Consider the following 18258-nt stretch of genomic DNA (forward strand, 5'->3'; position numbering starts at 1 on the left):
TAATACCAAGTGTCTTTTTTTTTTAAATATACATTTAAATAGGTATCATTATATAATTCTATTGTTTTGATTCAAGTTACGCTTTATGTTATGTTTATACTAAGTGAATAGTGAGCTGTCATAATCATTAAAATAATCGACATGTGGGTTGAACCTGAAAGCAACACTTTCCCAATATCGCAACAACAATACAATGCTACCGATTGAGCAAAATGTGTGTGAACGGTCAACACACATATTTGCCTTATTGAGTCCTTTCATAGATGAGTAGACAAAACACTTGTTTAATATTAGCATTATTTGCCAATTTGCGCAATTGAAACAAAAATAATACGCTCAGCTAAGTGAGTGCCGTTAACACAACCTTCTTTACTTCCCCAGAAGCGTTGCTAAAACATTTGGAGTTATGCTCGAGTAGGCAAACTGAAAGAACAAATAATACAAAATTTAGTAAAATTTTATAATTTATTATAATAAAATTATTAAATAAGACAGGTGGTTCAATATTTGGAGCTCGTGATCTTAATTGAAGGTTGCAGGTTAAATAAACGCAAAAATGATTACTTTACATGTACCTAATTAATGTTTATAATTCATCTCTGTCTTGAAGGTGAAGGAAAACATCGGTAAGAAACTAATATCTATCGGAACAAAATCTACCACATGACTGTGAGGGGCAGCGTGGTGGAAGAAGTTTTATACCTTCTTCTAGCCTACCAGTGAAACAATAACAGCCTATCATTTCATAAGAATTAAATTCATATTTATATTATACGTTATAACTTATATTATAACTTACGCCTGTATTAACCGACGGTTGCTTTATAATCCTATATCCCTTCTCGTCAGCAATATAGTTCACAGTTACCAATATTCCGTCCGGATTTATGTATGAGTATAAGCCTTTTATGAATATATATTCGTTCGGCAAACCCATGCCGACTACTTCACCCGATTCCTCTCTTATTATTCCGTTTGTAGTTTCAAATCTGTAATTTTACAACTTTTTGTGTTACATAACATTTTTCCGCAGATATTTATCGGACAAGAACTGTTTGTAGCATAAAATAGCACATGTATTAACAATTCACATAGAATATGTAAATCTAAGACGCTCATCTTTACTATCGCTTCGAATAGGTCGAACTGAGGTGGGGTTTACTGGCTTTAAGCAAGCTCGTCTAGGTTACCACCCACTCATTAGATATTCTAACGCAAAATAGCAGTACTTAGTATTGTTGTGTTTCAGTTTGAAGGGTGAGTGAGCCAGTGTTATTACAGGCACAAGGGACATAACATCTTAATTCCGCAGGTTGGTGGCTCATTGGCGATTTAAGATGGTTAACATTTCTTACAATGCCAATGTCTATGGGCGTTGATGACCACTTACCATCAGGTACTACAGGTACAGGTACATACTCGTCCTCCTACCTATACTATAAAAAAAAGAATACGTTCAAATTGAAAGAAAAAGTAGAATGATATGTTAAGCTCTTTATTGTTAGTTAATAATAAAGTAAATTCTACCTGTATTTATAGTTGCCTTTTCCATCGTTTGTGAAGTTGTAGTGTAATATTGTGGCGTCACTGTCCTTTGATAATGGTGCACAATATACTACTACTAGTATAGTAGAAAGAACGAGTATATGCATCTGAAACAAATAATAAAAAACACTTTGTAAATACTACTACTAACTAATGTTATTAATTAAATAAAAGTCATTTGTGAAGCATAAAATACTGCAACAAATTCATATTTACCATTTTAGAGTTTATTTTCAAACAAATTGTTAGTTTATAATATCAACAAGTAAACAACTAAGCTCCATGAAGATTCGTGATGCAGAAGATAATTGGGTTGCCATCAGTCGCTTTTATACGATGCAATCTTGTATATAATAATAAAATATGCATACAGTTGAACATACACAGTGTACAGAGTAATAGCGTTTTGATTTTCAACCAGAAAACGTCATCAGGATTTTGATTAACCCTAGAATAATAAGCGTTCGGGCCTAAATTTTTATAGATTTTCTTGCGTTCATATTTGATCACGTATCGACGATGATAATTTCCTCCTAACCTATTTGACTATACTAAACATTTGCAACGAAGACTAGCCAACTGAGCTATATATAATATAATGCACAGGTGTGTGCGCAAAAGTGCACTTTGCGCACTGTGAATAAATCCTATAACTCTTTATCGGCTCGACATTTGAACTCAACGGAATATTTAGCAATATTTACTATGCCACCGAGGCAGCTAAAGACTACACACTTTTGTCATTTAATTAAATTTTGACGTTTTCTCCAAAAGAATTTAACATATATAGACTGCACAGATTTACAAATACGAACGAAAGAAATAAAAATTATTTAATTGCAGTCATTGCTTCATTAAAATTTCAAGTGAATCAGCCAATAGCGTTGCGAATAAGGGATAAATTATACCAATAAAAACCTTTCTTCGTAAGTATTGTTAAATTAAAACTAAAAAGTGCTTAATACTGAAAACATCAAAATTATTCAACATGGTTCTAAATTTGTTTAAGTATATAAACATATATATACTTTATGGTATTAATTAGGACAATGAAGATTTTTTTTTAACTTGGTACATTCAAAATAACAAACGCAGTCCTTAGAGACAGTTCTATGACATTTAACGTTATTTCTATTACATCCTAGTTAATAATAATTTATCCGGTCTTTGACCAGTATTTGGTCCTTTCTTTGGGCCAGGTAAGCGCCAAGTCATCAAAATGTCGATCAGTTTCGGAGAAAGGTTTTTATTGGTGTATATATAAAAAATAAAGCTCCTGTAAGGTATGCATCGATAATGTTCGTAAAAGAAAAACATTTATAGAATTATATCATAACAAAATTGCTCCATTCGCGCTCCATTTGATCTGCACTATCAGCTTCGCAAACAAATAAAACGGAATCGAAATAAATGATAAATTAATCTTGTGTTCATTATGTAATAATAAATCAGATTATATGAGATTTAGATATAAAATACATAATATTCTCATACATTCGAGAATAGTGAGAATATATATTAATCAAACAGACGTCGGGATGTGGCTCGCCGATAACACTGTATTACGTCTTCCATATTAACTAGTATATTACTACTGCACACGCCCCGTCACCGTCCCGTCCTGCCCACTGTCTGACCATAAAAGGACTACACTAATTAATCTTTTCTATAAATGCTCTTATTTTTTTAAGCTTAAAAATAAATTTCACATTTAATAAGTCACTTATATTGAAGCTTCTCAAACATATTTTCGAAACTTGTTAAATTGTGTTCGTTGCCATCCAAATTTAGCTGGCAACGAACATGACAGTTGCGTTGATGTTGAACAACCAATCATATAATAAATAATCAATAATAAATGAGAAATGATAAAAATGTTAGTTTTTTTCCTTAAACGTTGAAAATTTTATTACATGATTGTTCCACAAATAAATTAGAATCGAACACATACATTTAAATTAATTTATTTAATACTAACGAACTTTACTTTGTTGGAACAAAGGAACATATAATTATACAAAAATATGTGTTTAGTAGACAATGTTTTAATGTAATCCCAAATACTAAAGAACACAACATGTATCTGAACAGTCTTTCCAAAAATACGTCGTTAAAATTAATTAAAAAAACTAAATTATGTATCAGAATCAGGATGTTATCAATCATGTGGTATTATAGAAAAATAGTACAAAATAATAATTAATTTATTGATGTTATGCGAAATATTTAAAGTTAATAATATCGTATAGAAAGCATAATTGTTTTTTAAGACATTGAAAGTATGGAAACTTTACCGAATGGCAAACAACATTGTTGTTGGTTTTGCGTTGTATATGATATGATATAAAGTCACACATACGAATAAACGTAAAAGTATACAAAGGTTAAGGTTTACGTAACATTTCTAGACATTTTGCGTTATATACTATATAGTCATGACATTCGAGCATGAAAACAAATTTTAAGGTGATATTTAAAGTAAAATGAACAGATTATACAAAGTTAAACTATACTGTAGCATATTGAACAAACAAAGAAACTAAATTAATTTTGTATAATACAAAGATGACCGTATAAAATAAACAAGTCGATGATCATAAAAGCAGGCAAAGAAATAACGTAGACTTATAAAATAACGACCTGAATTAGTCTAATTCCACGGGCTTATTTTTTTATTAACATGAATAACATTTAAAAAATATATTTTAACAAAACTAAGTATTTAGTTTATCATTAATTTTTTTATTATCTTAGCCATATTTATATAATACATATTATATAATTCAAATATCAAGTCCGTCCACGATAAAAGCCGCCCATTATTGATTTATGATATATCGAAATTCTGTCGAAACTTATCACTCTTTGTGTATTAGAACGCTGTGCGTCAGCGTGACAGATGACATCGGACCATAGGTGAGTTAACGAGCTTAATGGGACTCTATGATGACATCTTCTTCATTATATAATACTTTTATTGCCAACAGTCGAAATACCATCTGTTAATCGAAAAGGGAACGAATGTTGGTTGAACTTTATGTTGGTGAATGGGTGTTACGTAAATAATTAACATTTGTAAACTTAAATATATTTGCTTACTCATTTATGACAATTATTAATAGGAACTATTTTTTAAAAATATTTATTTAATCTTTATTTTACAGCAGCAACACATAACATATTCTAAATATAAATATTAAATTTTTACTAATATTATAAATGGGAAAGTCTGTTCTGTTGGTTTATTTATTTTAACGTATTAACTGAGCAACGGGATGACGTGATTTTTTATTTACAATAAGTATATACGAGTAGGTTGTCAGTCAGCGAGTAACATAGACTTCTTTTTATCCCTGTAAACTAGCTCTCTTCTAGTTAGCCATTTTAGGCTAAAAGAAAGATAAGGCATAAGAATTTTAAAACATTTAATTTTAAAATAGAAAGTAATTTATATACATTTTGTGTTTAAATGTGGGAATTTTTAAAAATAACTGTTATAGATTCAATACTTTGAATCTTCTCTAAGAACTTAATTAAAAATAAACAATTGAAGTGAACTGTATAAAGGGACACTGTTTTCTGTCTAATTTAGAATATATGGTAATTTTGTAAAACAAATTACCTACATGGATTTTTTTTAAATAGCAGTTTTTCTGTTTTTAAATCTTTTAATACAATTTTTTCAATATTTTGATCATATATAATTATCATAGACAATTTATATAATTAAATTTTTAAGTAAATAAAGATAAGCTTATCCTAATTTTTCCAGTAGTTCTAAGACAATGTTTAACGTAATAGGTATGTGTTAATAATTAATTTACGCAGAGAGGAAAATAATACAAAAGAAAATATTGATAAAAATTCAATTGATTTAAAAAAAAATCATTAATTGAGTGAGGGTATATCTATAGTAATAGGTGTGCTTGCGTATATGTATATATGTGCAGAGTGAGGGCACTGACATCTACCGCACGAGTCGCGAATTTTCTGAGTAGTTGAATAAAAGCTGAGACTTCATGGCCAAATATAGCCGAGTTATGGTTTAGTCGCGATTTCTTTTCTTTATTTAAGATGGCGTTGTAGGCTAAAAATATTACAATTTCTTTATTGAAAAAAATGTTCTATGTGAACCTTTTTTTTCAATAAAGAAATTGTATTATGGATTCATTATTATTAACGGAGACTACCTCAAGCTACATAAGACCACTTTCGATTTATGAAAATAAAATGATTTATTATTCAGTCAAACTATTTGGCTTAGATCAATATGAGAAAACAGTAGGTTTTTTTTAGGTTCATGTAAAAATTTCTAATCCGATCGTCTTGCAAAATTCGTATTACGATAGTTTTTAGTATCAGGACTGACACATACATATATGTGTTGCATGAATAATAAATTTATTATGTCAATACAATATGCCGAGATGTGCCGAGATCGCGGTACGAACGCGTGAATCTTAACCGATGATCGTGGGTTCAAGCCCGGGCAAGCACCACTGAATTTTCATGTGCTTAATTTGTGATTATAATTCATCACACACATCATTCACAATATTTAAAAATTATTAAAATACATAAAAGCATTGATTTAATAGATATTATTTATTTTTTATATTTAATCTACCTTAGTCTCAGATTTTTATTATTATTTCATTATAAAATTAGCTCATATTATTATTAAAAAACATATTATCTATCTAAATCTAGAGATAAACATTACTTGCAACATAAAATGTTCTGTAAATATGAGAATTAATATAACAGACCTAATAACTCACATTCATACTCCTCCTAATAATCACATTTTACTGGTGGTAGGGCTTTGTGCCCTGTTTTACTGGTGGTAGGGCTTTGTGCTTTGTTCGTCTGGCCTACCCAGCCTACCACCCACTCATCAGATATTCTACCGCAAAACAGCAGTACTTGGTATTGTTGTGTTCCGGTTTGAAGGGTGAGTGAGCCAGTGTAATTACAGGCACAAGGGACATAAAGTCTTAGTTCCCAAGGTTGGTGGCGCATTGGATATGTAAGCGATGGTTGACATTTCTTACAATGCCAATGTCTAAGGGCGTTGGTGACAACTTACCATCAGGTGGTCCATATGCTCGTCCGCCTTCCTATTCTATAAAAAAAAACATGTCCCAGTATGTTTGTTGCATGGTGTCATGGTGTTATATTTACATATCTGAACCTTTAGTTTGAAAATAAATTTTGGTTTACTACACATTAAATGAAATTAAAGCTGTTAGGTGGTTTTTAAATCATAATATATTGTCAATAATTAATTCAGTAATCTTCTGCAAGAAATTATGCTAATTTTGAAACTAAATTGAACATAAAATAGACAGTAAATAAATTAACATGATAATATGATATTTTTATTTGCACCCAAAGGATATGTACACAATTTTAGTTTGCAGTTTTATCTTAATTTAGGCTTTTTACATAAGCAATATAGGTGGCGGACCTCCAACTCCAAGATTAAACTCAAATATGCACTTTCGATGATTTTAATCTACATAACTTATATGTGACTTTGTAAGACAAACCTTACTCAGACTCCATTTGCGTAATTTTATTAGACATAAAGATATACATTTTAATACTCGGTGGTAGGGCTTTGTTCTAGGTGTGAACAAAACAGAACAGAAGAATAGGTGGTGTTCTGGGTAGGAATCACCCAATTATCAGAAAATGTACCACCAAATAGCAAAACTTAAGATTATCGTGTTTCCGTTTAAAGGGTGAGTGAATCAGTGTAACTACAGGCATAACATCTTGGTTCCCAAAGTTAGTGGCGCATTACAGATGTAAGGAATGGTGAATATTTCTAACAGCGTCAATGTCCTGCATCTATGGACGGTGGTGACTATTAAACATAGGTGACCTAGTTGCCTGTCATTCTATTTATTATATAAAAAAAGAAGAAAATCAGAAGATTCAGGAACTAAATTATTAACTATGTCTAGGATATAGCTCCTAAATCTGTGGTAGCTTTAAATTTAATACTATACTCTAATTACTAATGTCCTCCATTGCTGAACAAGGGCCTCACATATTACCATGATGGCTGGTCTTGCGCTACCTGCATCCAGCGGCTTTTCTGCATACGAGTGATGTGCCCCACCCACTACTACTTCAGTTCTGTCTTCGGTTACTTTGGTTCGCCTTCAGATTATTTCTTTATAATTCAATCGAGGAAAACTTCGAACAAAGCTCTCTCCAATCCTCATTGTCTCTGTCTGTCTCATCTTTATCATTATTATGAGGCTCATAGTGTACTCGAGATAATCGTAGCCAAAACCTATCAGGAAGACATCATTAATCATGTTTTATTTGTTGAATAAATTATATGCTACTCAATTGCTCTCACAAATGTGATGGAACTTCATACTACGTACTGTAAGAATCGTCACCAACTTTAGAAACTAAGATGTCTCTGTAGTTATAGCGTAATGGTTCTTTAGTTATCCCGTGTTTAGTTTAAATTACATATACGTTTATGTTTACAACGTAGCCTGCTTTAGAGTTATAAATAATATATAAGTAACTACTTAAGTTTAGTGCGATCCCACACACACACAAATTCTCCGCCTGCGTAATATGAAAATATTTAAAAAATGTTTTCACAGGAAATGTAGTTAAAAGACATTAATTTATATTTTGAATTTATTCTCGTTCTTATAAAATTAAAATACATCACAGTAGCATTTATTCTTATAACTAGAAGATCGTTGAGTTGTTACTTTCCAAGAGCCATTGGATAAGTGAGTCTTGAGTTCGCGTGGGTAGTTTTATTGAAGAGAAACAGGGAAGTTAGCCGCGGAACCCTTGTTGGTATTGGTTCTGGGGTTGTTGGGGATTAGCTTGGATGTATTGGAGGGAGCGAAGGATCGCTTCAGGGATGGGAGGAGGAGTAGGCAAATGAGCACCTTCAGCACGGAAACCTGTTAAAAAATATCATTTAAATTGTATACAAAAGCAATAATTGATTTTTTAATATCCTTCCTTGACTTACTGATTGCATAGCCTAAACTGTAAGAGGTATATAGATATGTGGTATTTAATTTAGTAATGTAAATGCGTAATTAAAATTTCGTTCATTCAAAGTGTTTTTATTATTTTGATAGCAAACGATTCATTCTTACATATACTAATGTAAAAGCTGGTATTTATTTCATCTAAAGAATACGATTTGAAATTGGAATGCTAGGTGCTTAATTTTTCTGGTACTGCTTGCGTAGTAATATAGTAGTATGGTAATTTTATTATGACATTGATCAAAGTGCATATTAAATTAGATCTAAATTATAAAAATAATGTAATAAGCTTTGTTTACCGTTCTCATCAGCGATGTAGTTCACTGAGATTGGGAGACCTTCAGGGGATGTGTAGCTGTATGAACCTTGAGCAACCTGCGCCTCGGCATCTTTGATTCCAGGGTTCTTCAGGTAACCTTGTTCTTGTGCAGCAATACCGTTGCCAGTTTCGTAGCTGCAGATTTATTTGAAAAATAAAATTATGATAAATTCAAGCCTATTATGAGGAGCATTTTATGTTTTAATGTTATCAGCTGATAAATAATAAAGATCTTAAAGAAAAAACACAAAATGTCGCATTATTTTCCTTTATGCAAGGCTTTTATGGTCAAAACAATATGTTATCGCTGCATCCAAGTGTATGTTGTTTATATTTCTGGAATTGATAACAATCATCGCTTAACCTTATAAAGACTAAAGGGAATACCGACTCGTAATAAAATGCCATATAAACACTTACAAAGTGAGCAATATAAAAAAAGGTTAAAAAAAAATTAATATAATTACTATAAATCAAAAAATAATTAAGTACGAGAATATTTTTACAAAACCTGGTAAGCGATTTCTCTGATTCGGCAATCGTTTGTAAATCACACATGTATTTGGGACGTGACTTAGATGAACAAATATTTTTTTACTTAGTTTTTACGAGATCTATATGTGAACGAGGCAGTTGTATGAAATTATAATTGTATATATTATTTTGTCTGTTTTTTTTCTTTAAATTTGCGATACAATGTTGTAATATTATTAAATTCTCATATATCAACATCGCAAGATTATAAAAACAAAAATTATTTTTCTAGTTTTCACATTTTCGATGTCCTAAATGTAGTAATCTCAATAAATTATGCAAAAATAGTAAATATATTTACATATGAAATGACACTAAATAGCAACAACGCATCTGAGTCAATTGCATTACGTAAGGAGGGCTTGGCTCTTAGGCTGAGAACAGTTTCACAGGTGACTCCCACAAATTTAACGTTTAATATACTTGACACTAGAGGAATGCCCATTTATGATCTGCCTTTTCGTGTAGTATATTTCACAACGATGACGATTTTTGGCATTAAATGGAGGGTTTTGGCTTAAGGTCATATTTAGTTAACCGAATATAAAACATTTAATGAAAGTGTCAATTATTGTTACATCGAAATCTCGTATTACTTTTTGACAAATTAAGATAAGGAGTCATATTACTGAACGTTTTTTTTCCTTGTGTGTAAGCATACATTTTTTTTTCGAACGATAAAATTTTCATTCATAACAAAAAAGTACTAAATAAATGTGCAACAATAATTAACATCTTCGTTCACGCATTAATATATAAACTTTGCATAATATAACTATTTTACTAAATATTTTTAGGCGAAATTGGTACTAGCGTGAAAATAAACGGTACCTGTATTGGTAGGATCCATCAGGGTTGATCTCCTGTGTTTGTCTGATGATCGGGATCACCTGATTCTGATACTGAGGCTGTGTTTGATATTGGAACTGCGGGGCTGCGTAAGTCATTGCCACAAGGGCGGATACTACGACGAACTGAAAAAATACATAGGTTAATTATTTCAAATAATTTAGTAATATTGTTCCGACTCAAAAGATTCTCTTTTTAAAAAAATGTTTTGTCACGTAAAGCTTCTGAACTAGAATTTTTACTCTGCAAGAATTTAAATTACATTTTTTACAAAAAAAAAACACATATCAAGCAAGTAGTAATCGTAACAATAAAGTGCTAAAGTAGTGTAAAAAGTGTATTAAAATTTACACGTATGTAATATACGTAATAAATGAGATGAAAAAATCACTATTATAATTTATTATGTTTGTTCTTTAAATAAACAAGTTTAAATAACTTCTTTTGCCAAGTAAAAACATAACTTTTTACGTAATTATGAACACATGAAAACGAGTTTGAGCGTTATTCTGTACAAAGCTTAATTTTCCTAACCAGTAAATGTAATAAACGGGGAGTATTTTTATATGGTTAAATATCATAAATTTATATTTATAAAAGTTGTTAAAATATGAATTTTTGTAAGAAGGAATTTGATATTAAAAATAAAATAGTTTGTTTATATAATTTTATGTATTAAGATAACATTTTAAAATAATTTTTTTTTATTTTTACTATTAAAACATAAAATAAATAATTATTATTATTACATAAGTATTATAAAAAAAAACATAAAATTTGCGCGCTAAAATAAAACTATATCTGATCTATATCTGAGTCAATTCTGATTCTTAATAAGTTCATTTGTAAGTATATTTACGTTTTCTATAAACAATACAAATATTATAACAGGGCTAAGTTAAAATTTGCACTAAGGATTACCTAACAATTATTCATATATCTATGTTAATATTAACTAATCTTAAACTCACCAATTTCATTTTTGTTTTATGATTAATGAAATAAGGATGTGATGTGGTGATCTTCGGTAGATGTGTAAGGCTGGAATGATTTTTCAGACCGACGCAGCTGCTTTTATACGAGACAGCGTCAGTGCAGTGCGTGAAATTGGAGTATAGCGATTCGAAGGCGCAAGCGCTATACGTAAACACATCAAAGATCTACCCGCCAGCATCTCGAGGAGATAACTCTCTGTAAAATTTATTGAGATTAATAAAATAATTTTTCTTTTTTTATTTTTAAACAAAGGACATAAATTGTTTTTTGAAATACATTTTTAAATTATTTATTACTTGTTAATAAGATGTGGGCTACAACGATGACGATGAAGTGAGTAATTTCGAGCGATAAAAGCTTACGAAATTATCGGTTTTTATTATGTTAAGCTCGTAACAATTGAAACAAAAATGGATCTAAACAGAAATGGATTTTGGATCTAATTAAAAAAATACTATATGTATACTAATATCTTAAAGGCTTTGGAATTCAATAAATTTCTATCATAATGATTCGTCTTTATGAAATTTCAACCCAAAGGAGATACGGCCATATTGTCATTTTGATGCCAAAATTATTCCAATAATTTATTTAAATACTTCCTCGTCGGTGAAGATGATTTACAACAAAGCCTAACTGATATACCTTCAAAAGCCATTTTAATTTATCGCATGTCCAATTAAAAAAGAACTGCATAAATTATTTATCATCTTAAAACGGTAAAATATGACTTGACAGAGAATTATCGATATCTGGAATGATAGATTCTGCTTTTACTTTTCTATTTTTATTTTTAACAGTACGAATTTAATAATTGAATTAAGTGGTTTTAATACCCGTAAAGAAAGCAAAATATCATCCTATAAATGTCCCACTGCTGGGCTAAGGCCTCCTCTCCCTTTTGAGCAGAACGCTACCATAATAGTGCTTAGTTACGAGTATTTAAGTTTATTTCATAGAGATGATAAAAAAAGCAATATATAATAATATGCAGTGGACTTCGTATTCATTCATCAATTCATCATTTCAAAAAAAAAACCGAATGAAATTATATTTTTATCCAAATTACAAACTCCAAGCCTTGTTCCAAGCCAAGTGGTATAACATTTGATTAAATGCTGTAACATGATTCAAATGTGCTTTAAGAGCCTATATATAATGTAAAATGCCTGTAAGTAATGTAATGTATGTATGTAAGAAATGTAATATTATCAGTGTATGTTTTCTTAATAATTTTAGAGTTAAATCATTTTGTTTTGTCTTTGTCCGGGACGACTCTCTATATGACCTTAATAATAGCTTATATTGCAAAACGAATATATCGTCTACATGTTTAACTTTAGTGACCCGAGTGTTGAAAGATAAGTTAGCAAGATTTTAATATATAGATATTTTTATTGTATAACCTTTTTTAAAAAACAAGTAATTAGAGAGTTTTGTAAAGAGTTGTGCCTTAACAAATAGATAATTTTTTTAATGATTATTCATGTAGAGATTGCTATATATTTTACATACCAATTAATTTTATTTTTGTTTATATTTAGTATGCATTAAAACATATTTATTTTCTATTATATTTTATTGATTACCATATCAATTTCTATTATATTGTGTAAACGTGTATAACCAACATATATGCAGCAGCACTGAGCGCTTTCTATCGACTGTATCGCGGCGAGTGCTCTGAGGAATTATTCTCTCTAATTCCTTCTTAACTCCACGCGAGCTGGTTCTCGATGTCACCGCCTAACTGTGACATCAATTTCATCGCGCACAAAGAAATTTGGCAACTCCTTTCTTTGTCGCACTTCCAAAAAATGGAATTCCTTACCATCTCACGTGTTCCCCTCCTCTTACAACCCGGGTTCCTTCAAATGAGATTAATATTAACTACAAATTATTCAATTAAATGAACTATATAAGTTATTATCATAGTCAGTTCATAAAACAGAAATATTACTTTAATGGTCTGTTAAAATACTCAAAATTTAAACAGTCGAGGCTTTCTTCAATAGGAGCGTAATTTTATAAAGACTAAATGCACCTCGCGGGTTAATGGCACTAATAGCGTAAACAATCAAATAACCCATCACATACAAGGCAAGCCTGGCAGCGGTTAATTTAATGATTCGCTTCAAGCCTTCACAACGAGCCGATTACAATAAATTCACAATACACAGCAACATGATATTTTCGATCGTTTATTCGTATAGGCTAAAATGTATTATAATAGAATATCCAATTAACTAAATTGAAATCAAATTCATATTTTTTTATGAAATTTTTTATTTTTTATTGAAACCATTCAAATTTATAAAAAACATTAATATATTTGAACAAATTTATAATTTATTCGCCTATTTATGGTAGCCTTTAATTTAGTGGTAGGGGTTGTATATTATAGTATTATAACCATCCTCTCATTACAATTATATTCAATTTAGCAACTATGTACCGGTATGAAAGGTGTATAAGTGTAATTATAGACATATCGAGACTCATGCATGCATATTAGTCATTATGCAGCTAACATCCACGGGCCGAGTTGACCATAATATATTAGTTTGCCCGTTTGCTATATTTCAATATTATTGCTATTAAAAAAAACCTCTGATATCTGACAATCATTTTTAATTAACGTATTTAAGTTAAATAAATAATAATATTTTACCGTGCATAACATACATATTTTTTACTAAATGTTAATATTGAAATAAATAAACATTTATTTTAGGAGTGTTAAAGTATTTCGTTATTTATGATAACAACATTTTAGTGATTGATCGTGACGACTATACCCTATTACTAGCCTAGCATTTAGCTATCAAAATACTCTTGATGAATGTATGACGTTGACATGTAGCTTTGTTAGACTCGTAGATATCTGTAAAAGCCTTTATTTAACTTGAAATGATGGTTATTTTTTTCCAAATCTTTTAAGCTGAATTAGAACTACTTTCTCTTATCATAATGTAAGCAGACTGTAAACGTCCCACGGGTGGGCTGAGGTCCTATATGAGGTCTATAGAGATGAAGGTTTGGAGCTTATTCCATGCTGCTCTAACGCGGGTTGGTGGATACTCGTGCAGCAGAATTTCATCCGACTCATTTAGGTTTCCTCACAAAGCTTTGCTTGACCGCAGAGCACAAGATCAATTATAATTATATACATACTATTTAACACATTAAAAATCAGTGGTGTTTACGAGGGCTTTAGCACGCAATCTTCGATTAAGAATTACGTTTTCTAACTACTGCCATACATCATAATTTACATTAACTGCCTGTGAATGTCCCACTGCTGGGCTAAGCTACTACCATTTCAGCTTAATCCTCAATCGCCTCTTATCTTATGAAGCTAATATTTTACATGTTGGGTCAATTCCATTGACAATGCATTTTATAGGTAAGCATGACCTAATTATTTACCCATGATTGACTCCAGATGAAGGGACTCATATAAGCGGTCAAAAGTATAGACAAGAAATTTTGTTTATAAAAGCTTTTACGCTTTTCCAGAGCTCTTGCTTCAAAAATGAACGATTTTCATACAAAGCTTTATCATGTCTTAGGGATTATATTAAAAAAAATCCTTCCTTAATGCAAACCTACTTTGTCAATGAAATTCCTATGCAAATTTTCATGGTGGTGGAACTTGAGTTTGGGCTATGCGTTGGTATGTCAGTCGGTCAGTATTTCTTTTATTTAAACATATATATATATATATATATTTGGTTGGTATTATTGGTTATATATATATTTGTATTATATAATGTTGTACACATTACAATAACAGATGTATTAAATATTTATGAATCGCAAAATATGACAAGCGTAAAGTTATGATACCAAAGTACGTAAGTAAGTACTCAATTAACATTTACGCGATTTCGTCGTTAATAATTTCTGATGTAACTAATAAGAAATTATGATAATTATGCTTGAGACATACTACGTTAATACATAGATTCACTATAATAGTATTAATTACACAGTTTTTTTTAAATCTAATAATAAAATGAATTTTAGTTCAGATAAATTAAATGTAAAGCTGTTACCGGTTCGGTACTACTAAAAAAATAAACTCTTTTTCAGTAATCAAATTATATATATTCATAGATTCATAAATTCTACGCTTTTTAGTTATTTATCTCGTATAATATCTTTTAAAATAATAAACCCTAAATAATGAGATGATAATATAACATGAGCTTTAACTTTAATACATAATTGGTAAATGTAACGATGGGATCTTATTCGATTACATCGCCTCAGCAAGGTTTAGTATTGAGTTTGCGAAGTGTGCCGGAGTTTTAAGTTTATCTTTAAGTTTATGCAATACATTGACAGAAACTGTTTATATCAAAACAAATAAAACAATCGTGGAAATATGTATATCGTAAACGGGCGCTAGAATTGTTGAGAGATGCAAATAAATAATAAATAAATAAATAAATAATAAATAATGTTATCTTAATTTTATTTTGTATTAATTAGTATATTTTTAGTAATTTTTTTGTAACGTAAACTTTGCATGAATTTAATGAATTATTTAATTTTAATTTGTACCTATATCAATTTCAAACTATTTGTGTTATTAATTTTAATTTTATTAAGTGCATGTTTATTTTTTTATGATCTTTAATTTGTATCAATTTGGACTTATTTACTTATTTTTTTTTTAATCTTTCTACTCATGTTGCTATAATTATGTGTTAATGTATTTTTAAAACAAATATTGTAATTATTGTGGCTACTTTAAAAAGCTTCACATGTTAGCTATTTTCACTAAATTGTTTTACATTTGTCATTAAAACATGTAGTAGCTACTAGTGGTCCTTAAAAAAATAAAAAATATGTAATATTTGATAGACATTGTTAAAAAAACCGTGAGAAATCTTTAGATCCAAAGTTTCGGAAAGAAATACATATTTCAATATATAAATATTAATCCCACGGTTGTATACTTTGAAAATAACCAAAATATAATCGAGCAGAATCAATATCGGTTAGTCGTTTTACCTTACGCATGCTGCGTTTCTGTATCTATCTACAAAAGATGACAAAAATGACAACCATTCGAATCAAAATCATTAAATATGTTTTTATATTAATGTCATGTGACAAGAATGAATACGAAAGATAAGTGCATAAGACGAGGTGTGAAAGTGGCTTTCCCTCAATAATAGAAAAGTTCCAAGGAACTCGTCTATTGGTATTTAGGTATGTAATGAGAAGAATAACAATATTTTACTGGAAGAGTGTTGAATATGAGTACTGATGGATAGAAAGGGAGAGGAAGATCAAATAAAAGTTTGATAACTTAAACTTAGTAAGAAGTTAATTAAAAAAAATATAAAATTTTATGTTCACAAACATTACCCAAAGCGAGATAATAAAAACGCGGAAAAAGCAACAAAAAATCATATAAACGAATCTTCTCTCAAATTTCAATAAATTTCAAAAGAATGCTATTTACACTACAAATATATTTACTCAAAACAAATTCTCATAGTTTTATTAGAGTTTCACCATAAATTTAAAATTATATATTTTAAATTTATGGTGAAAGTACCCAGTAGTATTTATATACATTTAAATTTATCTTCTTATTTAATTTGTTTGTTTGTTTTATAATTTCACTGGTCAATCATCTTCTGTTAGTCAATGTTTGTCTTTAATATAAAGTGTTAATTTAACATCGGAAACTATTATTGGTTAATTTACATTAATATAAGACATATTATATATGATAATAAATACCATTTGTTTCAAAAATTAATAAATAATATAAATGTGAAAGTAACTTGGTCTGTTTGTTACCTTATCACTAAGCCACCGAACCGATGTAACGAAATTTGACATTAAGGTCCTAAGACCTAGATAAGGACATAGATATAAAAATTAAAAGTTTACAAAAAAATTAACATATATACAATACAAACTATTTATCAAGAAGTTTAAAAGGCATATACAATATTATTGATATTTTTATTAAATATTCATTAAGACATTAATATAAAAATACATAAAAATCCATCATGGCTACCTTACTTGAAAATTGTTTAGTTATATTTTTTCCTAATTTAAAACATAATATTAAGAATTTTATCAGAGTTATATTTCTATGAATAGAAATAAATAATAGTTTTTGAAATCACAAGAATTTTAATTTATTTAACGACAAAGCTTAATGCATAAAAATATTTGTATTTTATCTTGTCTTGTTTGATTTGAACACCAATAAATTAATTTAAGAAATGTGTAAAGAGCTTGCAAAAAATATATAGATATATCAGACGTAACTAAACGTAACTTTATGTGGATAAAGAATAATCATAATGTAATTTGCGTTGAAAGATATTTTTACAAAATATTTAATTTAAAGTTGAACTTTAAGTCCATTTACTAAAATAGCTTTATAATACCAAATATGAACATCTGATTCGATATTACATTTACAAAAGAACGAAGGTGTAAAATAAAGACATATACTTTATAGTCGGCCTCTGATATATCAATAAATTTTCAAAACTATACACCGAAAGTGTAGTCACATATGACATTTACCAGCTATATCGAATGTCAAAATATTTGCGTGCAAGAATCAGTTTAAGATTGATGAGTTTCTGTATATTATGTATGCGGGCCGATCGACATCTTCCTATAATTGACTTATAATAATAATTGACCCCATTAGTGTTCGCTGTTGCAAGCAATAGAGATAATTAAGAACTTGTATGAATACAAATTTTAATCATAATAATAATTTAACTATCATCCATTTTGTAAAGTTAATTTTTTAAACGTCGCAGTAGAGCATTCTATATTACCAGACTGCAACTAACTTACAACATTTTAATGCATATATGCGTGAGAAAATTGAAAAGGACAGACTCTGAGCTCAATTATTGTATTTAAACAGCAAAATCTCTTCAAATTTAAATTCCACAAATGCTTGGCACCGAATAC

General features: G+C 29.5%; 2 protein-coding genes across 2 annotated transcripts; both read right to left on the minus strand.

The window, feature by feature from the left end:
• Positions 1-36: 36 nt before the first annotated feature.
• LOC126768315 (endocuticle structural protein SgAbd-6-like) lies at positions 37-1857 on the minus strand. Its single transcript, XM_050486332.1, has 4 exons — positions 1762-1857; positions 1528-1652; positions 800-989; positions 37-423 (listed from the first exon to the last, which is right to left on the minus strand). The coding sequence occupies exons 1-4, from the start codon at positions 1762-1764 to the stop codon at positions 370-372; spliced, it is 372 nt and encodes a 123-aa protein (XP_050342289.1). The 5' UTR covers positions 1765-1857; the 3' UTR covers positions 37-369.
• A 6352-nt stretch (positions 1858-8209) lies between these two features.
• On the minus strand, positions 8210-11329 carry LOC126768310 (endocuticle structural glycoprotein SgAbd-2-like). The gene is made up of 4 exons (XM_050486327.1): positions 11262-11329; positions 10273-10415; positions 8888-9042; positions 8210-8495 (listed from the first exon to the last, which is right to left on the minus strand). The coding sequence occupies exons 1-4, from the start codon at positions 11268-11270 to the stop codon at positions 8365-8367; spliced, it is 438 nt and encodes a 145-aa protein (XP_050342284.1). The 5' UTR covers positions 11271-11329; the 3' UTR covers positions 8210-8364.
• Between the last annotated feature and the right edge of the window lie 6929 nt (positions 11330-18258).

The sequence above is a fragment of the Nymphalis io genome, chromosome 5, assembly GCF_905147045.1.
Source record: "Nymphalis io chromosome 5, ilAglIoxx1.1, whole genome shotgun sequence".
Classification (NCBI taxonomy): domain Eukaryota; kingdom Metazoa; phylum Arthropoda; class Insecta; order Lepidoptera; family Nymphalidae; genus Nymphalis; species Nymphalis io.